This window comes from Oncorhynchus mykiss, chromosome 8, assembly GCF_057628025.1.
Source record: "Oncorhynchus mykiss isolate SJ-2025 chromosome 8, ASM5762802v1, whole genome shotgun sequence".
NCBI classification, from domain to species: Eukaryota; Metazoa; Chordata; class Actinopteri; order Salmoniformes; family Salmonidae; genus Oncorhynchus; species Oncorhynchus mykiss.
The window spans coordinates 46,786,735-46,812,786 of NC_143029.1; the positions used below are offsets into that span (position 1 = coordinate 46,786,735).

Sequence of the window (26,052 nt, forward strand, 5' to 3'; positions counted from 1 at the left end):
GGTGCATTCGCACAGAAACCTGTTGGTAGAAAATGTGTTGCATATATTTTATATAATTATAAATATGGCATCAAAATGATGAAAATCTGATTTACCCCTAGCTGATCATTTTCTGCAGCTGGCTCTGATCGAAGTGTAATGAGGGACAGTGGTGGTCGGCAAACCCTCAAACTTCTGGCCCGTAGCCCAGCATGGCATCGACTGTGCCACAAAAGCATGCTGAAGTGGCAAAGTCGATATCCATGCTTATAAACAAAGGGTCGCAACTATTATTATTTTTGGTCGTAAACATGATTTTATAGTTCATTCTATGAGGGGGGAGGGTGTAACATTTATTTTACAGTAGAAGGGGAGGATCATGTGAAAATATCTAATGTTCAGGAGGGGGTGCATTTTTTTTTTACACCTGGACCAGCCCCCCATCAGTACATTTCGATCTGTCCCTTAGCTGTCATGCCTGCTAGCAAGGTAACGAGCAATTGAACAGGTAAAGAGGTATGCTTAGATAACCTATGAAGAAAAATAGGTGTTTCAGGTGTTTGAAATTCTTCTACATCCGGAGGAGTGGGGGGGTCACCCGGGTCACCTCCTGTCCATCCTCATGTACTTCGTGTACCACCTCTAAAATAATCGGTGCATGACGCCCCTGAATCCAGGTTTCATTTAGTCAGACTCAGGACAGTTAGACTACATTAAGCCACAGTTAATACTAGCTTCAAAGAGATTCACTGTAAACCAAATGTAAATGAGCTGCAAATTGTGAAAGTATCTCTGTTGTGTAGGAAGAGTTGGCCCAATCATCCTGGGGGATGACAGCCTTTGAGAAATGTGGTAGGTGAGCTGGGTTCAACTTGGATTTGCATTATTAGGTGATTGTTATATATATATATATATATATATATTTTTTTTTTTCATTTGTGTGACCACAGTGTTAAATGTATGAATGATTTTCGTTCAATTCTTTATTCATTTATATAACTTGACCATTTTCCAAGAGAAAACTACTTCATATAGAGTTGGGGTTTCTGCAGACCAATTGGCCTAAATATAATAAACTGTTGAGAACATTGTGAAGATAGAACTAAACTTTTTGATAGAACCCCTGGTAGAACATTGAGGGATACATTGCTGGGATACATTGCTGTTTGTTATGTGTCTGAGCATGTACTTCCCAGTCCTTAAGGAAATGTGACTGGACCTCCTCTAAACCAATCAAATGTGTGGATTAGCACCGACAACAAACAAAAGATCGAGGTTAGCCATACTTTGTCGATGTCTACCAGCTCTAATCATATCTGCGAGATAAATCGTGTCGTATATTTTCAGTTCGTCTCCAAAACGCTTTAGTGAGATGGGTTTTCTTCGTTAAATTTGGTCGTTTTATGTGTTTAGCGGATGTCAGATATTGAGCCATTTTTGCAATACGCGTATTTAGTTTGCTAGCTTGTTTTGTGGCTAGCATTTGCTAACAGCGTTAGCTTTTAAAATACTTGACAGTTTGTGGAGGCGTCTGACTTATAGTTAAGTTGTTTGAATCGGTGGCTGACACGCCTTTAACTTAAATAAACCCGTTTGTTCGACATGTCGGGACAGTCATCGGGCTGTGGGTTTCTTATGTCGGTTGTTGTTCACGGAGACTCGGCTCTGAACGAGCAGGAAAATGAGCTCAACCAGCAACTCAGACGGCTCTATCCAGCGGTAAACGAACTTGAAACCCCGCTTCCTCGATCCTGGAGCCCGAAGGACAAGTTCAGTTACATTGGCCTCTCTCAGAACAATCTTCGAGTGCACTACAAAGGTAACTATCTATGACGCGTGAATGAAATTAAATGTGAGTGCTAGCGTCATCCGCTTACTTTGCTGCGGTTACATGTCAGTGGCTAGCTAGCCGTACTCTTAGCTAGCTACGTTACCTAGGCTAGCCAACGTTCGCAGCTAATCTTAGTAGTTATCGCTCTCAAAACGAATTGACAGCACTAGTTGGCTGCAAACAACAGTCAAGCTAATGTTAGGTTGGTAACTATGTAATGATTAACAAAAATACGCTATCTTGTAAATCAGCTGGCGAAATCCCCAGCCAAAACAAGAACGTTAAGTAGCAACGTTACGCCAGCCAGCTTTCCAGCTGGACGAACTGCAGTCCTAGCTAACAACTGTTCGTCAAAGCTAGCAACAGTTGATAATTGGATATTTTTTTAACATAATTGACATGTCAGTTGTACCTTGCTATATAATTGGCTCGTTTCTTTGTTTTCCAACTGTTTAGCATAGATGGACTCGACCAGGTCCGGAAACAAATATGTCACAACCGCCGATTTGTCATTTTTATTTGACATTCATTTAATTAGGCAAGTCAGTTAAGAACCAGTTCTTATTTTACAATGGCGGCCTACCCCGGCCAAAACCTCCCGTAACCCTAGCTGATTAGGCTAACTGATTTATAATGGCAGGGCCCACTGCTAGCTTGTTTTTTATTTATTTATCAAGGGCCCAGGGTTCACAAATTAATTCATCTACTAGTTAAGCTACTAGTTAAATTGGCACAAATCAGCAAGCTAGCTTTGTCAAGCTGACAAAACAAAACAAAAAACGTCACTTAAAGGCAAAGCCCTTATCCTGTGTAGGCTCTCGTCTAGCTATAGGCCTAAAGTTAGCTAGCTAGCCTAGAAATGCTTCTTTAGCACTACCCATTTCGGATCTGTATACCCTGTATTAGGTCATATTGGTGGGAAATACTATTATTCAATCGGTTGCTATGTCATGGTGGAAGTCAATGGCTGGAGTGAAAATCAAGGCTCTTGCTTTGTACCTCAACCAACTAAAGGTATTTTCCCCAGTGTTTGATGTAGGCCTACTACATCAAGGTGTAACAGTGTATTTCCTTTCTGGGTGTGTAGGCCATGCATTTTACCCTTTAAACAATCTCTTCATAGTATGTGATGTGTCTAGAGAACATAAAGGCTTTACACATCCTCTTGTGGTTATACAGACCACTGAGGTTATAATATGAAAAAGATCTAGACTATGCCCGACCTTTTCGTTTTCAATGTAATCTATTCGCGTTTGCATATGCCGATTCATGGACCGTTTTTATATCCGGTTTACACAGCTTAACTTGACATGCGCACTTGAACTCGGTGCGCACAGGGAGCAGCCACGATGTCATCCAAAAACATTGGCTGAATATAAAATGTTAGATCTGCAATGTTTTTTCTGGGCCACCTGACTAAATTCACAAAGAAATTACTTATAGAGCTGTCATTCTCATTGAAAGCATGTCTAAAAAGCTGTAGCTCTGTTCTGTGCTCTATTTATATGCTTCACATACATTTTTTGCTGTCTGTTTTGTACAACAGCTGAAAATACAATATTTTTGGTTATGGAAAGTATATTTCAGTGGTTTAGATGGTCCAATGATTCTCTACACTAGCTTGTTTTGTCAACTGAAATTAGGCTAATTATTAGAATTTAACAACTGGGAAATAAGCCTATGTGACAATTTGAATAATTCAATGACTGTTTTGTGCACAAAGGTGATGACTGTCCTTATTAGGAATTTTCAAATCTGACTTCTATGGAAATTGTCTTTCTGGGCCAGTACTGACGCAAAACTGTAGGAGCAGTCAACTGTGCTTCTATACCGGAACCCTGGCTCCATGATTCATCAGCCAGGCAGGCATAGTGCAAACTTTAAACCAACACACTTGGCTGACAACTGGTCACTTGAGACTGACACTTTTGGGTATGTGATTATGTTCACAGGGATGGGTGGGCCAAAGATTATAAATATACTGACAAGATGCATGTCTCTTTGCCCAAACAATGGTAGTCGTTGACCACATGGCAGGTTTGTTGGTGGATACATCTCATTGTTGTAATCCTTTTTTAAATATTCAATGATGGTTGTTGATTTCAACCACCTGTATTCAAGGGCGAGGGATGCTATACTACTAGCCTCATGCCATGAATAGTCATCTCAAGACAACTCCGATAAAGTTCTCAATGTTGCCGGGATGTCACGTGTCCTACTTAGCAGTACACTTGTAACCACTTAAGCAATATGAAACTTCTATTAGATCAAATAAATCTCATGTAGCAAATAAGCCATACATTCTTTGTTGTTGACCAAATTCAACACTCATTGACCTCCATATAAAACTCCATGCTTGGTGGGCGAAACAACAAAAACACCACCTACTGGAGGGAGAGATTTTCAGAGTTGGCCCACAATAGTGGAATTTGCGGTATGCCTTCAAAATCAAATTCCCCCATTGAAACTGGTGGATACAAATAGTGGAATAATGCCATGTTTAGCATCTAGTCCAAGTAAGGTTTGCATTTTATATAAATTCAACAAAAGACAATTTAGTTAATTTGACACAACTGAAATCGCACTAAGTGTTAGACTTCAGAATTACATTGCATGTATACTGTATACCTGTAGACTATGCACTGTATAGCCTTACCTATGGATCTTGCAGGGCTTGACATGGGCTGCTGGCCCAGGTAGGTTTTGGAAACCATCTGGGCAAGTCAATCATCCATAATCATCCATAATGCTATTTTCAGTCTAGGCTATATAATTGATGAGACAAGTCTGTTCCAAAAGCTGTTAGTTTATGTACAATGTAACCTCTAAGCTGCGCACGTGCGCAAAGCTCCACTTGGATTTCCACGCAGAAGAAATATCAGCCCATGCAGAGAAGCAAGAGTCAACTTCATTCAACTTTCTACATCCCTCCCCTGTTAACACTATCAACGTTTCCCTTAACTGGCAATTGATCGAATCAACACAATATTAGCCACTTTCAATGCAACAAAACAAACTTTGCGAGAGATTTAGTAGTAGGCAGAAGGCATTAGCGTTGGATTCTATTGCATTGACAGGCACCACTCAGGCCCGTACTCTACACAGGCCCGTACTCTACACAGGCCCGTACTCTACACAGGCCCGTACTCTACACAGGCCCGTACTCTACACAGGCCCGTACTCTACACAGGCCCGTACTCTACACAGGCCCGTACTCTACACAGGCCCGTACTCTACACAGGCCCGTACTCTACACAGGCCCGTACTCTACACAGGCCCGTACTCTACACAGGCCCGTGCACCATAACCAATCGATGCTGCAGTAGGCCAATATGCAAATAGACCATTGCCATATATGGATCTGTGCCATTCACTTTGAACTAGACTGTTTAAAGCATGAGTGGTCGTGAGTAGGTGAGCTTGTGTTGAGATCAAAGCGAGAGCTGCATGTAGCCACTTGCGCACATTTGTTCATATCCTTTGCTAGTTATTAACCCAGTTATAGATCATTAATAGTCAGCAATGGGGGAGTGATTGCTTCCTACAAGAACACAATGTGTGCATTTCTAGCTGTCTTTGAAAAGCGAGTCAGGTAAAATAAACGTTTTTAACCTTTTATTTGACTAGGCAAGTCAGTTAACCTGTTGCGTGTAGGGGGCAGTATTTTGATGTTTGGATGAAAAACATACCCAAATGAAACTGCCTATTTCTCAGGCTCAGAATCTAGAATATGCATATAATTGTCAGATTAGGATAGAAAACAATCTAAAGTTTCCAAAACTGTCAAAATATTGTCTGTGTATAACAACTGATATTGCAGGCGAAAACCTGAGGAAAATCCAACCCGGAAGTGCTGTTTTTCCTGAAAGCTCTCTATTCCATTTAAAGGGATACCAACCAGATTCCCCATGGTGTGAGACATGGTTTCAGGCTTTTATTTTGATAAATGAGCGAGAAAGATTACATTGTGTCATGTAGCGTTCTGCATGCGCAACAGCTTGGAGCAGACGTTTTCTCTCTCCTATCGAAGAAGCTATAGTCCCGGTTGAAATATTATCGATTATATATTGTAAAAATAAAAAATTACTTGAGGATTGATTATAAAAAATAAAATAAAAAACAAGGCAAGAGGGTAGCATACATGGTCTGATTATCTGATAATGTAATAATTGTGTTTTTATAAAGTCTTCTTGCATCAAACACATTTTCAGTCACCTTGTCTGAAGGACAAGTGGATAAACAGGTTGTCAATCACTTTTCAAAAGTGTCATGGAACGTAGGACTACATTGAACACCAGACATTAGCTGCTGCTACTGTAGGCTGAACATGGTAAAATATTATGGGATGAATGTTCTAAATTCTTTTTGATGGTAGGCCACTCTGGTAGTCCTACATTATGATCAAATGACCAGTAGCCTACTTGACCACTGTTAAAACTAATTTAAAGTGGGTACAGCCTGTTCACAGTAAACATGTGCCAGGAGTTGCACAATTTTCACGACGTTCAAGTTTGCGCCCAGCAAAAAATGAGGGAACATTGTCCCGCTCAAAATAATCTACATAACCAAACTGTCACGCAGCTCTCAAGTGGTTATTTTGTGGAGCAGCTCACAGAAGAACGGCAGCGTTAGGGTAGGTAGGAAAGACTTCGATTTATGATATATACACAACTTTTTGTGTCGACACCACTTCAAATTAGTGGTTTCGGCTATTTCAGCCACATTGTGAAGTGAAATGTCTAGGTGCAACAATGGCTCAGCCGCAAAGAGTTAGGCCACACAAGCTCAGAGGACGGGACCGCCAAGTGCTGTAAGCGTCTAAAAGTCCTGTTGCAACACTCACTACAGAGTTTGAAACTACCTCTGGAAGCAACTTCTGCACAATAACTTCGTCAGGAACGTCATGAAATAGGCTTGTGTGCGGCTGCTCAGCCATGGAAACCCAAGAACACCATGCCAAGCGTCGGCTGGTGTGGTGTAAAGCTCGCCGCCATTGGACTCTGGCGCAATGGAATTGCTTTCTCTGGAGTGATTTAATCACACTTCATCTGGCAGTCTTGCAGACTAATCTGAGTTTGGTGAATGCCAGGAGAGCGCTACCTGCCCCAATGCATAGTGTTAACTGTAAAGTTTAGTGGAGGAATAATGGTCTGGGGTTGTTTTTATGGTTTGTCAAGTGAGATCTTATCGCTCCAGCATGCAACAGTTTGGGGAAGGACCTTTCCTGTTTCAGCATGACAATGCCCACATGCACAAAGCGAGGTCCATACAGAAATTACTTGGTAAGAGCGTTGGACTAGTAACCGGAAGGTTGCAAGTTCAAACCCCCGAGCTGACAAGGTACAAATCTGTCGTTCTCCCCCTGAACAGGCAGTTAACCCACTGTTCCTAGGCCGTCATTGAAGATGAGAACAAATTCTTAACTGACTTGCCTAGTTAAATAAAGGTAAAAAAAAAAAAAAAAAACTTGATCAGTGTGGTGGCCTGCACAGAGGTCTGATCTCAACCCCATTGAACCCCATTGAACACCTTTGGGATGAATTGGAGCAATGACTGTGAGCCAGGCCTAATCGCCCAACATGAGTGCCCATCCCCACTAATGCTCTTGTGGCTGAAGGGAAGCAAGTCCCCGCAGCAATGTTCCAACATCTCGTGGAAAGCCTTCCCAGCCTTCCCCTTTGCTGTTATGGCAGCAAAGGGGGGACCAACTCCATATTAATGTTCATTTTGGAAAGAGATGTTCGATAAGCAGATGTCCACATACTTTTGGTCATGTAGTGTAGCATTTACTGGTAGATAAGTTAACATTGGATATTTAAACCAGAAATCTACTTTTTGGTCCGAAATCTTTCCAAAGCCTAATTCAGTCATCTTGCGCTGTTTTGAATGAACAATTCTAACGGCTTTCCCAAAACAACCTTCCCAAATGAATGTTGTTGAATGCGAAGTAGGTCGAGCTGGCAGAATGTCCTGATGAGTTGCACAGTATCAATCGGGTGGGTGTTAACGAAGACTCTGCCGTCACATGTAGGCTACACTGTACAGTATAGAAACACCTCTACACAACGGCCTCTTGCTTGGTTCGCAATTGAATTAAAGGGCACCTATAACCCTCCCCACAAAAAAAAATTATATAAATAATATTCTCCCACACCTCATTAGTGGTCTCCTAATGTGGGCTAACCATTGTTGTGGATTTTTTTATTTATTTATAGGGACACACGACTAGCCTGCTGAAAATCGCAAACAATGACCCCCTTTTTTGAGATTTGTTCTATACGTTTGCGCAATCTCCGCCGACGACTAAGGCCTCTGATTCGGAGGTGTTGGATTAAATGTGGAATAAAGATTTCAGTTGTGCAACTGACTAGGTATCCCTGTTCGTGTGTATTGACATTCATATCGCAATGTACTAGCCGGACTTGTTTTTTTTTTTTGCAGACATTTAGCGGGGCTCCTGAGTGGCGCAACGGTCTAAGGCACTGCATCTCAGTGCTAGAGGTGTCACTACAGATCCTGGTTTGATTCCAGGATTGTATCACAACCGGCCACGATTGGGAGTCCCATAGGGCGCCGCACAATTGGCACAGCGTCGTTAGGGTTTGGCGGGGGTAGGCCGTCATTGTAAATAATTTAACTGACTTGCCTAGTTGAATAATGATCCAGAGGGACTTACAGAAGCAATTAGGATAAAGTGCCTTGGCGACTCACCTTAAATTCTACTGCGCTATTTTTTGCTAGATACTTGAGTCTAAGACTACCATCATTGAAGCCGTTTGTGGTGACAAAAGGCACGAAGGGCGTTGTACAAAAAGTAATCAGTGACGGGATCGTCTCTAGCCAATCAGAGTATCAAAGGCAATGATAATTAGTTTTATTTTTTTACCCATGTGTGTTCTTTCTCTGGCTCAACCCAACGGCTTCTGGAACAATCAGCCGGCCTGAATGTGTTTGCTTGCCTGGCTACACAGACTCCTTGCTCTAGTCAAATGCAATGTACAGCGTTACCCATCTTGGTTCTGTGAAATGGTGTATCAGCCAACTCTGTCACCCACAGAACACAACTGAAGCGTTGCCACAAATATTGTGTTCACTACAACACCAGTTGTAACTAACCTGATTCAGCTTATTAACCAGCTAATTACTAGAATCGGGTGTGCTAGATTATGGTTAGTGAACCTACAGGACGGTAGCTTTCCAGGAACTGGGTTGTTGACTTATATTAGGAAGCAAAGTGGAAATTAGCATCCTTGTCACCATCTTGTTGCATCTGACCATGCAGACAGAGCTTGAGTGACTGGGCGGGGCTTGGTGTGGGAAGCGTGTAGGTATTTATGGAAGGAGAGGGAGTGAGACGACTAGCAAACTAGGTTATCTATAAAAATGGACATTTAACAAAATCGACATTGACATACCTTTTTTGTAGAAGTAAAAACCCAAACCGGTCTGTACAGCTGTGTGTACACTGAACAAAACTATAAATGGAACATGCAATAATTTCAAAGATTCTACTGCATTACAGTTCATATGGCAATCGGTCAATTGAAATAAATTCATTCTGCCCTCATCTATGGATTTCACTTGACTGGTAATACAGATATGTGTATGTTGGTCACAGATGCCTTAAAAAAAAAAAAAAATTAAAATCCGTAGGGGTGTGTGGCTCCGAAAACCAGTCTATCTAGTGTGACCATATGTCTCGTGTTGTGCTGCATATCGCCTTCACATAGAGCTGATCAGGCTGTTGATTGTGGAATGTTGTCCCACTCCTCTTCAGTGGCTGTGTGAAGTTGCTGGATATTGGTGTGAACTGGAGTCAGAGCATTAAAATTCTTAGATAAAATGCAATAGTGTTCATTGTCTGTCACTTGTGCCTGCCCATACCATTAAACCCACTGCCACCATGGGGTATTCTGTTCACACCGTTGACATCAGCAAACTGTTTGCCCAAATTTTTTTCCTGTGAGCTCAATGCGCACATCATGCAATTTCTCTACAGGAATTAGATCAAACCTTAACTGTGTGACGCCGGGAGTTGTAGTTCACAACAGGCCAATAGTCAACATACAGTAGTTTAGTGCAGAAAAAATGGTTATGAACTACAATGATCATAATCCATTGCGCGCCTACTTGTCTAATTGTTTATTTTATGCCTGCTTTGTTAGGCTAGTGAGGCAGACGAGAAGCCAGAATGCCCAATTGAGAGGGATAGAGCAGTTGCTCCAAGGTATCTACCTGAAATGTATGATCTAAGTGATTTTGATAGTTGCTATTCATAAGTATACCTTCGACATTGAAGTAATTTTGCTAAGGCATGGGCAGCAGTTCTATAGATGACTTGGAATTAAATATCAATAAAAAAAATGAATGTAAATATTTTAAAGTCCTGTGAATAAATGATGGTTAAGTGATAAGCATTCACTATCATCATGGGACTTTTTATTGCAATTAATGTTGAAAAATAATTCCTAAGTGATTTAAAAATATAATCTACCTCAAAAGGAACTATTCGTTCAGCACTAGGGGAAAATGCTTTTTTTTCTGTTCAGCTAATGCTGAATTCCCACACCTCTCGGCATTCTAGTAGATCTGGTTTAAGCAATATGGTAGTTGTAATTGCTGCTGTCTGATTGGCCAGAGGGAATTTCTGTCATACTACTTACCCCTATCCAATTGTTTCAGATCTAAAGCAGTGCCTAAGGGTAAGAGCTAGGCGTTTAATTGATTACAGGGTGTCTTGTTTCATTCATAGGTCATGGAAAGACCCCTAAAGATGCGGCATCCGTACGAGCCACTCATCCCATCCCAGCTGCCTGCGGGGTCTACTACTTTGAGGTGAAAATCATCAGTAAAGGCCGAGATGGGTAAGATGGCTGCACAGAATTGAGCACCACGCACACATTGTGCTCTACCCATGCAAACCTCTTCTGACTTAACTAATCATAGTCTACAGTTAACGTTTTGTTCAATCAAGGTCATCTCATCAGTTCCCTGTAATAGTTAACGGTCCTGAGATTAGACCCCCCCCTCCCCCGCCATTAATCGGCCTATCAACTTTTTCCTAGGGTGTATTCACTAGGAACCAAACTGAACAAAAACAGGGAGGGACAACCTGAATTTGTCCAAAAAAAACACACACTTTTTCATTTGCAATTCAACTTTTGTTATGCTGTGCACTAATGAACACCCCTGATTACCATTGCTGATCACATCTCTGGACAGTTAGGAATTTACCTTTGCATGAGGGTGTCATGTTGGTATGATTCATGAAATTCCCTTGAGGCAGTTTAGATATCCTTAGCCAGTGTAACCAATTCTTTATAAAACTGTTAACATGCTCGGATCATCACACATTTTGACCCTACTATCTTTCTGTTTATCAGGTACATGGGTATCGGTCTCTCGGCTCAAGGTGTCAACATGAACAGACTCCCTGGTAAGGCGACTCTGAAAGCTATAGCTTGTGTGTGTCAATGTTGACACTCTGCCTTGGTCTTCGGGTGGGTTGGAAGACCGTTTGGTTTGTGAATTGTCCCTGTCTGTGATTTGGTTTGCGTGTGTATTGTCTGGAAGACGTGCTGGTGATGAACATACACTTGTGTGTTTCAGTGGATTGTCTGTTTTCTTTGAGCATGTATTGTCTGAAACTTGTATTGTCTGAAACTTGTATGGGTGTGCCCTTAGAAGCCAGACAGGCTGCTTATTCTCTGTCCTGACATGACACCATTGGGGCAGGGTCACATGTTGGGGGGTTTATCTGGCAGTGCAGGGTGTCTCTCTCTGACACTGGGCTGCATCCCAAATAGCAGACTATTTCCTACATAGTGCCCCACATGCTCTGGTCAGAAGTTGTCCACTATATACAGTGCCTTGCGAAAGTATTCGGCCCCCTTGAACTTTGCGACCTTTTGCCACATTTCAGGCTTCAAACATAAAGATATAAAACTGTATTTTTTGTGAAGAATCAACAACAAGTGGGACACAATCATGAAGTGGAACGACATTTATTGGATATTTCAAACTTTTTTAACAAATCAAAAACTGAAAAATTGGGCGTGCAAAATTATTACCCTTTACTTTCAGTGCAGCAAACTCTCTCCAGAAGTTCAGTGAGGATCTCTGAATGATCCAATGTTGACCTAAATGACTAATGATGATAAATACAATCAACCTGTGTGTAATCAAGTCTCCGTATAAATGCACCTGCACTGTGATAGTCTCAGAGGTCCGTTAAAAGCGCAGAGAGCATCATGAAGAACAAGGAACACACCAGGCAGGTCCGAGATACTGTTGTGAAGAAGTTTAAAGCCGGATTTGGATACAAAAAGATTTCCCAAGCTTTAAACATCCCAAGGAGCACTGTGCAAGTGATAATATTGAAATGGAAGGAGTATCAGACCACTGCAAATCTACCAAGACCTGGCCGTCCCTCTAAACTTTCAGCTCATACAAGGAGAAGACTGATCAGAGATGCAGCCAAGAGGCCCATGATCACTCTGGATGAACTGCAGAGATCTACAGCTGAAGTGGGAGACTCTGTCCATAGGACAACAATCAGTCGTATATTGTACAAATCTGGCCTTTATGGAAGTGTCAAGAAAGCCATTTCTTAAAGATATCCATAAAAAGTGTCATTTAAAGTTTGCCACAAGCCACCTGGGAGACACACCAAACATGTGGAAGAAGGTGCTCTGGTCAGATGAAACCAAAATTGAACTTTTTGGCAACAATGCAAATATTATGTTTGGCGTAAAAGCAACACAGCTCATCACCCTGAACACACCATACCCACTGTCAAACATGGTGGTGGCAGCATCATGGTTTGGGCCTGCTTTTCTTCTGCAGGGACAGGGAAGATGGTTAAAATTGATGGGAAGATGGATGGAGCCAAATACAGGACCATTCTGGAAGAAAACCTGATGGAGTCTGCAAAAGACCTGAGACTGGGACGGAGATTTGTCTTCCAACAAGACAATGATCCAAAACATAAAGCAAAATCTACAATGGAATGGTTCAAAAATAAACATATCCAGGTGTTAGAATGGCCAAGTCAAAGTCCAGACCTGAATCCATTCGAGAATCTGTGGAAAGAACTGAAAACTGCTGTTCACAAATGCTCTCCATCCAACCTCACTGAGCTCGAGCTGTTTTGCAAGGAGGAATGGGAAAAAATGTCAGTCTCTCGATGTGCAAAACTGATAGAGACATACCCCAAGCGACTTACAGCTGTAATCGCAGCAAAGGTGGCGCTACAAAGTATTAACTTAAGGGGGCTGAATAATTTTGCACGCCCAATTTTTTTAGTTTTTGATTTGTTAAAAAAGTTTGAAATATCCAATAAATGTTGTTCCACTTCATGATTGTGTCCCACTTGTTGTTGATTCTTCACAAAAAAAATACAGTTTTATATCTTTATGTTTGAAGCCTGAAATGTGGCGAAAGGTCGCAAAGTTCAAGGGGGCCGAATACTTTCGCAAGGCACTGTAGGGTGCCGTTTGAGATGCATCCTGTAACCCTTCAGGACACGGCGGGCCTAGCAAAGGCCCACGGCATAGCAATGCAGCGCAGTCGTATAAAACAGCAGACAGAGCAGTGCCAGATCATGGCTAAGTAATCACTAATGGCTAGTTGCTAACTTGCTAAATAAAACTGTTAGTAGCTTTGACCCACATAAGTGTCAAATGGAACGTGGCTAATTCTTAGGAAACCTAATACATACATGCATGAGAATTCAAATGAGACCGTTCTTCAATTATTTTGACATTTTATAGCAGAGACCTAATTAGCACAATGCACATAATTGTTAGGTCCTAGGTTTTAAAAGCTATACTGAAATGAGAGCTTCTAATCTAACCAGTGCTGTGGCAGATCGATAGGCCTATAGTTTACCCAGGTGTAAAACGGATACTCATCTTCTGCTGTGAGGCTTTTTAATCTGAACATTTAGTTTAAGATGCATTGGTGACGTGTTGTTTCTAGTGTGTGATGGTTAGTGCAAACACATTTCCTCTTTGAGGTTTAATGAAGTACTATCTTATAGAGAATTGCTACTTATACTGAGAATATATATAACGCAACAATTTCTAAGATTTTACTGAGTTACTGTTCATATAAGGAAATCGGTCAATGTAAAAAATAAACTCATTAGGCCCTAATCTATGGATTTGGCATGGGTGGGCCTGGCTGACATAGGCCCATCCAATTAGAGTATTTTTTTTTTGTTGCCACAAGCTTTATTACAGACAGAAATACTCCTCAGAAACCCTCCTCCCCCTGCATGGTTACATGTGGTTGTGAAGCCAATTGGACGTACTGCCAAATTCTTTAAAACGATGTTGGAGGCGTTGTTTTTTGACAAAAATGCACATTTTAAAGTGGTGTTTTATTGTTCCCAGCACAGGTGAGGAATATGCTTTTTGTGGATATGGAACATTTGGGGATTATTTTTATTTCTTTCTCAGCTCATGAATCATGGGACCAAGATTTTCTATGTTGTGCTTACATTTTTGTTCAGTTTGTTGTAAGTCGAGGCATCTTTCAGAGTGACGCCAATGTCTGTGCGGTTTTTCTCAGGTTGGGACAAACACTCGTATGGTTACCACGGAGATGACGGCCACTCGTTCTGCTCCTCCGGCACGGGGCAGCCCTACGGCCCCACGTTCACTACAGGTGACGTGATTGGCTGCTGCGTCAACCTCATCAACAACACCTGTTTCTACACAAAGAATGGCCACAGCTTAGGTATGGAACACCCCTGCTCTAGAACATAAAAATGAATTTAATTAATGTAGTAATCCATTATGGAACTCAAACAGTGTCATTCAGTTTAACTTTTTGTGGAGTTATTGGGGGGGGGGGGGGGATTTGGAACCGGAAAATGTACACTCTGAACTAACACAATGCGTGCCCCATCCTTTAATTTTTTATTAACAATTATTTATTTACACCATATCACTATCAAACAACATGCCACATGAAAACACATGACACACAATATTGTTCTGTCTCATCCTGGTCTGAATAATTTGACTCGTAAAGGCACATTTCTATACTTTTCTTTGCATATCACATTTCATTCCACCCTTTAATGTATTTTAGAGGCAACATTTTGTCCAATTGAACATCCATGGTTTGCATAGAATTGATATGCTGCATCGTGCATTCTTGTACCCAACAATAGGATATTCAGTCAGAGATTAAGAAATGTATGTTGATGTTTTTATCTTCTCTCTTGTACTCTAGGAATAGCCTTTACAGATCTACCGGTAAGTATGATCCCACCGGCCATGTTGTCTTTAAAAGCTACATTCTGGGATTTGAAACGACTAAACGACACCCCTGCCACTTGTTTTGATCCACAGCTGAGGGATGGGGTTAGGGCAATGTAATCCCCCTCATTCATTGGTCACACTAGCTGCATGGACTAACATTCCATGATATCTGAGAGATGGTGTCACATGCACCAAATAAATCAGAGGACCTTACAGTGAAATGCTTACTTATAAGCCCTTAACCAACCAAGCAGTTTTAAGAGAAATGCCTACAAAAATAAGTAATTAAAGGGCAGCAGTAAAATGACAGTAGCGAGGTTATATGCAGGGGGTACCGGTTAGTCGAGGTAATTGAAGTAATACATGCATACTACCGTTCAAACGTTTTGGGGACACTTGAAATGAAATGTCTGTGTTTTTGAAAGACGAGGACTTTTTTTTTTTTCCCCCATTTTAAAATAACATCAAATTGATCAGGAATACAGTGTAGACAATGTTGTAAATTACTATTGTAGCTGGAAACGGCTTTAAAAAAAAATGTATTATTGAATATCGGCCCATTATTAGAAACAAAGACCTTTCTTCTGAAACTCGTCAGTCTATTCTTGTTCTTAGGAATGAATGCTATTACATGTGAGAAATTGCCAAGAAACTTTATCTTGTACAAAGCTGTGTACTACTCCCATCACAGAACAGCGCAAACTGGCTCTAACCAGAATAGATAGAGGAGTAGGAGGCCCCGGTGCACCTCTTTCTATTCTGGCTTGGGCTGTTCTGTGACGGGAGTAGTACCCAGCGTTGTACCAGATCTTCAGTGTGCTTTTTTTTTAAATGTCCTGGTTTTTCAAAGTGACCCCAAACATTTGAACGGTAGTGTACATGTGGGTAGAGTTATTAAAGTGACTTATGCATAGATAACAGTATCAGCAGTGTAAAAGAGGGGGGGGGGGGGTGCGTGCAAGTAGTCTGGTAGCCATTAGATGTTCTGGAGTCTTATGGCATGTGTGGTAGAAGCTGTTTAGAAGCCTCTTGGACCTAGACGTGGTGCTCCGGTACCGCTTCCCGTGCGAACAGTGTATGACTAGGGTGGCTGGAGTCTTTGACCATTTTTTAGGGCCATCCTCTGACGCCGCCTGGTATAGAGGTCCAGGATGGCAGGAAGCTTGGCCCCAGTGATGTACTGGGCCGTTCGCACTACCCTTTGTAGTGCCTTGCGGTCGGAGGCCGAGCAGTTGCCATACCAGGCAGTGATGCAACCAGTTGCTCTCGACGGTGCAGCTGTAGAAACTTTTTGAGAATCTGGGGACCCATGCCAAATCTTTTCAGTCCTGAGGGGGAATAGGTTTTGTCCGCTTCACGACTGTCTTGGTGTGTTTGGACCTTGTTAGTCTGATGTGGACACCAAGGAACTTGAGGCTCTCAACCTGCTCCATTACAGCCCCGTCGATGAGAATGGGGGTGTGCTCAGTTCTTTTTTTCCTGTAGTCCACAATCATCTCCTTAGTCTTGATCATGTTGAGGGAGAGGTTGTTGTCCTGGTTGTTGTCTCTGACCTCCTCCCTATAGGCTGTCTCGTTGTTGTTGATCAGGCCTACCAGTTTGAACCCTATTTGAAGGAACAACATTGTTTGCAAACAACAAGTAAACAATGGATGGAGTAATAAAAAGTGATTTTGGCTTATGATAGACAGTTGTGCTAATTTCATTTAGACTTATGCATTCAATTCTTAAAGAATCAATGGGTAAATATCAAGAATTTTAATTGAACAACTTCACAAATCCCAGACTGTAGCTTTAATGTAAACAATGCATATTTTTAATGGTGTTTGCTGCCTGGAGGATCTGATAGAAAACAAATATGTGAAGACTGAAGAATTTATGCCATTTTAAAGTTCCTAAAAAAAAAAAAAAAGTGAAATTTACATGTCTGCATTTTTTTCGCTGCACTGAGGTGGGGGGGTTGAGCGCTGGCTGCGCTGTCCCCCTACCAGCAGAATGACCACTTGTTTGAGGATAAAATACGACTGCTTTAGCCAAAACAATAATCCATTGAGCAGAAACTGTTGGCCACGAGCCAGCATTCATGTTTCTCTGGGCTCTACGGTGATGTGCGTCAACTCCACTGGAGCTGACCTTTTCTCTGTTAGACCATGAAACGGGCTTTTAGAAATCCCTCCGCTGCTAACTCCAGGGTCATGTTCATTAGGCGTGAAACGGGGCGGGAACTACCAGAGTATGCCGAATGAGAATGCAACCCAAGTGGTCATGGGATTGTTTTTATTTATTGAATATGCCAATGTTATAACTCGCATTACATGACTTCCACTTTATTTCCTGAACTGCTTTTTTTTTGTGACCAACCTTTTATTCAGTTGTCATTTTTCAGAGGGGGGTTACAGGTACAAAAACAATCAAATGATTACATAACCCCCCTGTTGCCAGGGACAAATGTCATCGTAAAATGTTTCCTTGGTGTTATACTGTCTGAACAAACTTAAAATGAATAAGTTGGTGGTTTGGATTATGTCCATATTCTGTTCCAGTTAATAATGTGGGGGTTCATATTCAATTAGTTAAGTGGACAATCATTTTTCTTTTTAAGCGCCAGCTTTTTCAATTTTGCAGCAAATAGAAATTGTGACAATAATCGCACCAAAGCGTTTAAGGGTCATATCAGTGAAGACCACCTCTTCCAGGCCAATATGAGACGCCATTTGTCGCTACTCAGCCATGGGGGAGAAGAATCATGTCTAAACCAGTTTAAAATTGTATTTCCAGGCACATTTTGTCCCATCTTAAAGTTTGGTATGGATAGTCCTAGGTCTTCCCCTCTTTGTAAATTTTATCCGGGATCGTTTGCCATATACACTGAGTCTACAAAACATTAGGAACACCGTCCTAATATTGAGTTGCACCCCCCCATGTAAGTAATGGTAGAGTCTTTCTTGATGGATGGCAAATTCTGCTCTGTTTTATCAGTACATTGTATTGACTTTGGAAAGAGCAATAGCTACCTGGTCTGAAGAGTTTGTGCTCAAACACAGCTGACAACGTAAAGTTATTTTAATGCCAACTCTGCCAGCTAAACTAAGGTACAGTGTTTATATATCAGTCAGTTAGATGAGGATCCTGAACCATGTCGCCATGTTTTTGTTGATCTGCTCCTTATAAAACAACCCGTCCTGGAGTGTTATTTTTTGCGCACTGTATTGAAATGTTTTGCAACGGAGAACAGAAATGTTTCTTAAGCGGCCAAATTCAGGTAGGTCCCTCCCAGTTTCATTTGGTTCCTAGTGAATGCAAACCTGGTATCAATTTGGCTCCTTGACCTGTCTTGCTTGTGAAATTATATTATATATTCACTGATTTGTGGTAGAGGCTATATGGAACTTTTCCCCTTGAGTGGTTTGATGAAAATAAATCAATAAATACAAAAGATCATCTGTTTGAACCATGCATCCAACATTTTAAGAGTTTGTGATTTAACAAATCATCTTAGTATATTTGTGTGTCCCCAGCCCAACCTGTACCCCACAGTGGGGCTGCAGACCCCTGGGGAGGTGGTGGATGCCAACTTTGGCCAGCACCCATTTGTGTTCGACATCGAGGATTACATGCGCGAGTGGCGGACTAAGATCCAGGCCCAGATCGACAGGTTCCCCATAGGGGACAGGGAGGGAGAGTGGCAGTCCATGATCCAGAAGTAAGTACCTTCCCTTGTAGCTGTACACACCAATGGAAACTACATTTCCCATCTGCCCTTGCAACTGGTTTGACTTGTATTATTGCCACTGTTTTTTTATCTCAATTTTTTTACTTGTTTTTAAGTGGGTATTTCTGAGTCTGAACCTCGTATTTCCAAATTCCCAACAGCATTTTGAAGGCAGCATATCGTAATCTGTATTGTCTCTCTGAGCTGTTATGTTTCTCCCACCTCTTTGTCTCCACAGAATGGTGGCATCCTACCTGGTCCACCATAGTTACTGTGCCACTGCCGAAGCCTTTGCCAAATCCACAGACCAGGCTGTGCATGAGGAACTGGCCTCCATTAAAAACCGACAGAGTGAGTCATGCTTGTGTGAAAGATGGGTTTAGGGTGTGTCCTGTCATTGACTTGTGTATTTGCTTTGTGTATATTAGAACTATATGCTATATTCACAAAATGTAAACTGACTAGATGGGTAGTTGGCATAGGTGGCGCCATTACAATATTTCTTAGGGACACATCTGCCTAGAGGCCAGGGGCCAAAATGGAATGGGCCTAGAATAAATGATTGTCTAACACTTTAAAATGTTTCCGCTCTCGTACCCTTGGAGACGAATGGGGAAATGCCATGCCACACGAAGTCTCCTCCCAATATGTGAATGAAAGTAAATGGGATGTGCTTGCAGAGATCCAGAAGCTGGTGTTGTCAGGCAGAATGGGAGAGGCCATTGAGACCACCCAACAGCTGTACCCCAGCCTACTGGAGAGTAACCCCAACCTCTTATTTATGCTGAAGTGAGTAACGGCAAGGGATAGGCAATATTGGCACATTTAGGAACCGTACCTCTTAAGGGGAAGCTCAGGATATTACAACTTGTTAGATGGTTCCTCACCCTGGAAGTGGTTGTAAATTCCTGAACTTACCCTTTAATGGCAAGACTGTACATTAATGTGCAGCCAAGTATATTTGGTTGTTGGTATTTCTGCATTTGATTGATGCTGTATTTAATGTGGTGGTTGATGGTTTGACGGTTGTATTGGATAGGCCTGATCTTTGTAACCCTCCCCCTGTCCACTTAATCACACTGTCTCTCAGGGTGAGACAGTTCATCGAGATGGTGAATGGGACGGACAGCGAGGTGCGCTGCCTGGGAGGCCGCAGCCCCAAGTCCCAGGACAGCTACACAGGTTCGCCTCGCCCCTTCAGCAGCCCGAGACACAAAGCAAGCGGCTCACAGGCCTACCTCACAGGTATATGATACACTGAACAATCTGTGGATTCTCCATGACAGATATGCATTGGTTAGTCACAGATGCCTAAAAATTTAAAAAAGCATCTATCTGGTGTGATAACCATTGGCCTCGTGCTGCGCGACATCTCCTTCACATAGTTGCTCAGGCTGTTGATTGGCCTGTGGAATGTTCTCTCACGCTTCAAAGGCTGTGCGAAGTTGCTGGATATTGGTGGGAACTAGAACACGCTGTCGTCGTACACTTCGATCCAGAGCATCCCAAACATGCTCAATGGGTGACATGTCTGAATATTCAGGCCATGGATGAACTGGGACATCTTCAGATTCTACGACTTGTGTACAGATCCTCATGAGGTGGATGAATAGCGCAACGAAATGTGCCTCGTCCCAGTATCTGTGCGTTCAAACTGCCATCGATAAAATTCAATGGTGTTCTTTGCCCTCTGCCACCATGAGGCACTCTCCACAACGTTGACATCAGCAAACCACTCTCCCACACGGTGCCATACGCTGTCGTCATCTGCCCAGTACAGTTGAAACTGCGACACATCCACGAAGAGCACACTTCTCCAGTGGCCATCGAAGGTGAGCATTTACTCACTGAAGTAGTTTACGACGCCGAACTGCAAGTCAAGTCAAGACCCTGGTGAGGACGAGCACGCAGATGAGCTTCACTGAGGGTTTATGCAGAAATTCTTTGGTTGTGCAAACTGTTTCATCAGCTTTCTGGGTGACTGGTTTCAGGTGATCCCACAGGTGAAGAAGCCGGTTGTGGAGGTCCTGGGCTGATGGGGTTGTGAGGCCGGTTGGACAGGCAGCCAAATTCTTTAAAACAACGTCGGTGGCAGTTTATGGGGGAGAAATTAACATTAAATTCTGTCTACAGCTCTGGTGGACATTCAGCTCATGAAACATGGGACGAACACTTTACATGTTACATTTTATGTTTTTGTTCAATGTATATTCACACCTGGTTGTGTTCATTAGGCACTTTAACAGGCTGAAACAGGAAGATACTTTTTGAAATTGTTATGTTTTTTTTTTTTTTGCACGTTTTGCAACAGTGTGCTGTTATAACTATGACCCTGGGGCGTGTTCAATAGGTACCAAACGGAAGAGCACTAACAAATGGGGAGGGACTACCTGCACTTGTCCAAAAGGATTACATTTCTTGTTTTGTTGCTAAACGTTTCTAAAACTTATCCATGAACATGACCCAGTCCTGGATCAAATTAATTTAGTAAAATACTTAAGGTGCACTTTATTTAGCTTGCCATTCACCTTTTTGTGTCTTGTACGGTGTTTTTCATCTGTCTGTCCTGGTTGCTTCCCAGGATTTGATGGCGGCTGTTGTAATGGGGTGATGTCCAGTAAGGCCCACCCCTCCCCCCACAGTCACAAGCCCTGCCCCCCGGGCCCAGCCCTCCTTGCCCCCGCTGCTGAGCTCAGCTCCCTCAATGGCAGCCACAGCCTGCAGCAGCCCAACGCCAGGTACGGAACATGCACAAGGCTATAATGTACTGAACACCCTACTCAATACTAGTTGCTTGTAAACTCTTCAACATGCATCCAACACTAGAGAGAAAGAAAAAAAACGGTCAATACTGACAGTCTTGCACAGCCTTCTTTACTTCTACCTGCAAAACAAGGTATTGACACAACGTATCACGCAACCAAAAAACGCAGGTTTAAGATCGACTACATTGCAGTGGGACTGAGCAAAACTTCGGATTTACACATCGGCTTGCAGTTCTAATAACTAATTTATGTTATCAAGATTATAAGTACTAGAACTCTAATGATATTCCAAATCTACGAGAATGGAAGAATCAAATGCTTTATTGAAATATACATTTATTTTTTGGGACTTGGAAATGTGGATCTGAGGAAGTGTGATGTCAATGTTTGTTGAAATGTATGAATGTTGTCTATTTTTGTCTGTCAAAAATAAAGTATAATTTCTAATCTTTAAAACGGATCCACTCAAACACACCTACTGTTTTACCCCACCCCCCCAGTACTGATGTGGACATGGAGGTTGACCACTTCACCAACGGAGTGACCGAGTCCTCCTCCAACGGCTTCTTCAATGGCACCTCCAAACACGGAGCCCAGACAGAGGACTGTGACGCAGACATGGGTGAGTGACAGGCCATGACATCCACATGATAGTTTAAACTTTTTGAAGCTATACATTGCTTACAAACGAATGTAAACAATGGAGTAGTGCATCTTTTTGGGGGTTACGATAAGACGGTTGTGCTAAACTCATGAGGCATAACTTATTATTCAAGAATCAATGGGTGTACATAGCAAAAATTGATATGATCATTGCATAGATTCCCAGATTGCACATTTTGTTATATTCCGATGTAATTTTTTACAAAAGATGTGGTACAACTGACATGATTGACTCTGGTCTGCATCTATCAAATCATCCCTTGGAGTGGCTGAATGCTATGTCCTCGTGTGACGTGCACGTTTGATTGGTTCTGTGTCCACAGAGGTGGAGTCAGCCCAGTCCAAGAGGCAGCTGTGTGGGGGAAGCCAGGCAGCCATCGAGAGGATGATCCACTTTGGCCGGGAGCTCCAGAGCATGAGTGAGCACCTACGCCGAGAATGCGGCAAGAACTCGGTCAACAAGAAGATGCTCAAGGTACTCTGTCAATTATGTTCAAACAACTTCCGATAAATGGCTCAATGTAATGGCTGTAAAACCTTGGATGTACATTTTGCTGTGAGTGTTTTACGTGTACGTCACACTACATTACGTCTAACAACGCAGCACTGCACTTGGCCTATAACTACATTCAATATCTCAAAACAGTATTTCTCTAGCAGTACACTACCGCATTGAACAATTTCAAAAATGTTACTAAATTATAGTTCCTATAAGGAAGTCAGTCAATTGGAATGAATTCATTAGGCCCTAGTCGATGGATTTCACATGACTGGGCAGAGGTGCAGCCATGGGTGGGCCTGGCTCCCAAGTGGGTGGGGCTATGCCCACCCATGGCTGCATCCAATCAGAATGAGTTTCTCCCCACAGGGGCTTTCATTACAGACAAATACTCCTATCTTGGCAAAAGACAAATGCTCATGAACAGGGATGTAAACAAATTTGAGAAACTTTTTGTGCGTATGTCAGCTCATGAAACACAGAACCAATACTTTACATGTTGCATTTACATTTTTGTTCAGTGATCTGAACAATGATCTGTCAATTTTGAACTTAGTGTACAATTTGAGGTTACTGTACCTTGACTCACTGCATCCATCTCTCATTAACAGCTGTTTTTTCTACCCTGCCTTTCCCCACTCTTTTCCCTGCAATGATTTTTACATTCTTCTAAATTCTTGTTCTTCTTGGCTGTCTTTCTCCTCTATTTGTATGTCCCTTATCGCTTCCCATCTCCCTCTGTAGGATGCATTCAGTCTGCTGGCCTACTCGGACCCGTGGACGAGCCCAGTGGGCTACCAGCTGGACTCTATCCAGAGGGAACCGGTGTGTTCCACACTCAACAGTGCAATTCTAGGTAGGTACACCACCACCTCTGGTTGTCACTTCCGAGCCTCTCCTCAACCAGCAGTCAAGTGTTGTCCACTCTGGGGCGGTTTCCCAGACACCGATTTAAAGACTAGTCTTGGACTAAGATGCACTTTCGATGGACAATCTCCATTGAACATGCTTTTTAGTCTAGAACTTGGCTCAATCTCTGTCTGGGAAACTGGCCCTGTAAATTTAACATTTTGATTACAATAATGCTTATTCTGTATAGCTTCGCGTTGACTGGGGCGTTATCGTTTTCCTTTGAAAATGTCAACAAATTAGGGAGCGGTTAATTACCAACGTGGTCATAAATGTTAAGTCATCATTTTTTGATTTGAGTCATGGTTAATAAGTAGTCATTTGGCGGTGTCCATAGCTACTGTTTTGTGTATGTGGCGGTGTTATGCGTTGCCTATGGGTGTGCTATGTGGAACTGACTTGACTTATTTATGTCATGGATATGATGTGTAATGCATTGCCCAATGTTAGAAATGTATGAATCTCTAAAATTTGGTGTTTATTCAGTCTCTTATTGATTTTAATAAGATGTGCACACTAAGGCCCTTATACAACCCCCCCACCCCAAGTTACTCATTCAGCAGTGTCCTTAGCTACTTTTGTGTTGAGTGTTATGCATTAACTATGGGAGTGATATGTAGTCCTTACATAGCTGTTTTCTACCCCCCCCCCCCCACCCACAGAGACTCATAACCTGCCCAAGCAGCCCCCTCTGGCCCAGGCTGTGGGACAGGCCGCCCAGTGCCTGTCCATCATGGCACACTCTGGAAGTGGCTCCTGCGCCTTCGCTGCTGTGGACGATTACCTGCACTAGCCCCCCACACACAGGTCTCCCCCCCCCACCTTCACACAAACTCAATCTGGATCCCTCCACTCCCCGGGCTAGCCAAGGCTACTTTCAGATTCTCCAACCTCCTGAAGTGTTCACTCATGCATTGGATTGGTGCAAGAATGCCTGGGAAGAGTTTTCACCATCTTCCTCACAGCAGTCCATTCCCTTGAAATCCATGAGGGGAGTGTACGAGTGCACTCTTTGGGATAGGGTGGAGAATCGGGACGTCGCCCAAGTCTCCCAGGAACCCTGATGCAAGTCTGCCCACGTAATTTTGGTTGATGGGGAGAAGGGGGAAATTGCAAAGACTAGCCAACTAGTAAATTCACCTCTCTGATCTGTGTGACTGTGGCAAACCATGCAGGATTTTCATATGCCCAAACTACTGTGCGAAGGTGGGAGCACCCTGGTCTGAAGAACAAGGAACAGCTTTCCAGTGACCGCATAACACCAACCCAGTCAATATGTTGACACTCCATTTGCCAACCCAAAACGTGGTCCATTTAAACCCCTGACCAACTATACCTACCAGGCAAGCCAGGCCCACAGAAGACGTGAGTATTCCGACCCATTCTAGTGCATTTGCACCTGGGTTTGGAGTACGCTAGCCGATTCCCACCCCGAGAAACCAACTCCTTGGTGGCGCAAAAGGCACACCCAAACCCCATGGCATCAGTGACTGGTGACACATGTGGCTTGAAGACTGAAGAAGCCAGTGAGAGAATCTACAGTCTTAACTTTTGTCTTTCTTTAAAAAAAAATTAAAAAAAATCTTATTTTGGGGAGGGGCAGTAGGTGGGGGGGGGTGGGTAGGCTCTGTTAACACTTCCTGGTTTACAAGGCATGGTGATTTATTATTCTAGCTAATTATATTCTTACTTGCATACACAGTATATTTGTTGCGCGCCGGCAAGAGTGAATTCCACCAAATAATAAAGGTCCCAATCCCACCACTCCTTACTAGTGACAAGTGTCAGCGTGTGTACATGTTAACATTTCTATGAATAAAATATCAATCATTAAATATTTAGCTACCAAAAGAAAGGAAAAAATATCTACCCTCAAAGCTTCACACTGAGTGTTTTAGAATCCTTTGTGGTGTTAGTCTCAAACTTTGTTATACTGTGGTTGAGAAGTTTAATTAACCCTTTCCATGGGTACCCCAGTACCTGACACCCCCCCCCCCCCCCCCCCCCCAACTGCACAGCAGGTCTGATGTGTTATGACATTTTATTTCCTAATGTATTCATTCATGGCATCACATATCCTTTAGCCATGAAGAACTCATGAGCCCTTTCTTGATTTGACTGCTGAGATTGTCAGTTAAGTTCTAAATGAACGGGTGTCTGTAATGAAGGGCTTTTCAGACTTTTAAATCCCTTAATGTTTAGCAGATTAGCCTTGTGTTGAACCGGTAGCGAGGTAGCGAGCTAGCGCCTAAGCGCTCATGATTTAATGTTAGCCAATACCCAGAATAGGTATTGTCCTGGTTTGGGGCTAACCCCCCCCCCCCCCCCCCCATTAGCCTTTTCATAGCTAACCACATCCCAGCGAAGCAAATGTTTGGATAATGGCATGTTTGAGATAGCGTCAAGAGTCTGCAGAGATCTTC

General features: G+C 42.6%; 1 protein-coding gene across 1 annotated transcript; it reads left to right on the forward strand.

Annotated features, from left to right (window-relative positions):
* The first annotated feature begins 1,047 nt into the window (after positions 1–1,047).
* On the forward strand, positions 1,048–25,400 carry ranbp9 (RAN binding protein 9). Its single transcript, XM_036985486.2, has 14 exons — positions 1,048–1,798; positions 10,563–10,674; positions 11,194–11,246; positions 14,384–14,551; positions 15,053–15,075; positions 18,600–18,784; positions 19,032–19,144; positions 19,474–19,582; positions 19,884–20,038; positions 21,375–21,531; positions 22,059–22,180; positions 22,545–22,696; positions 23,465–23,576; positions 24,292–25,400. Exons 1-14 carry the CDS (start codon positions 1,582–1,584, stop codon positions 24,420–24,422), a joined length of 1,809 nt encoding a protein of 602 aa, XP_036841381.1. The 5' UTR covers positions 1,048–1,581; the 3' UTR covers positions 24,423–25,400.
* Positions 25,401–26,052: the final 652 nt, after the last annotated feature.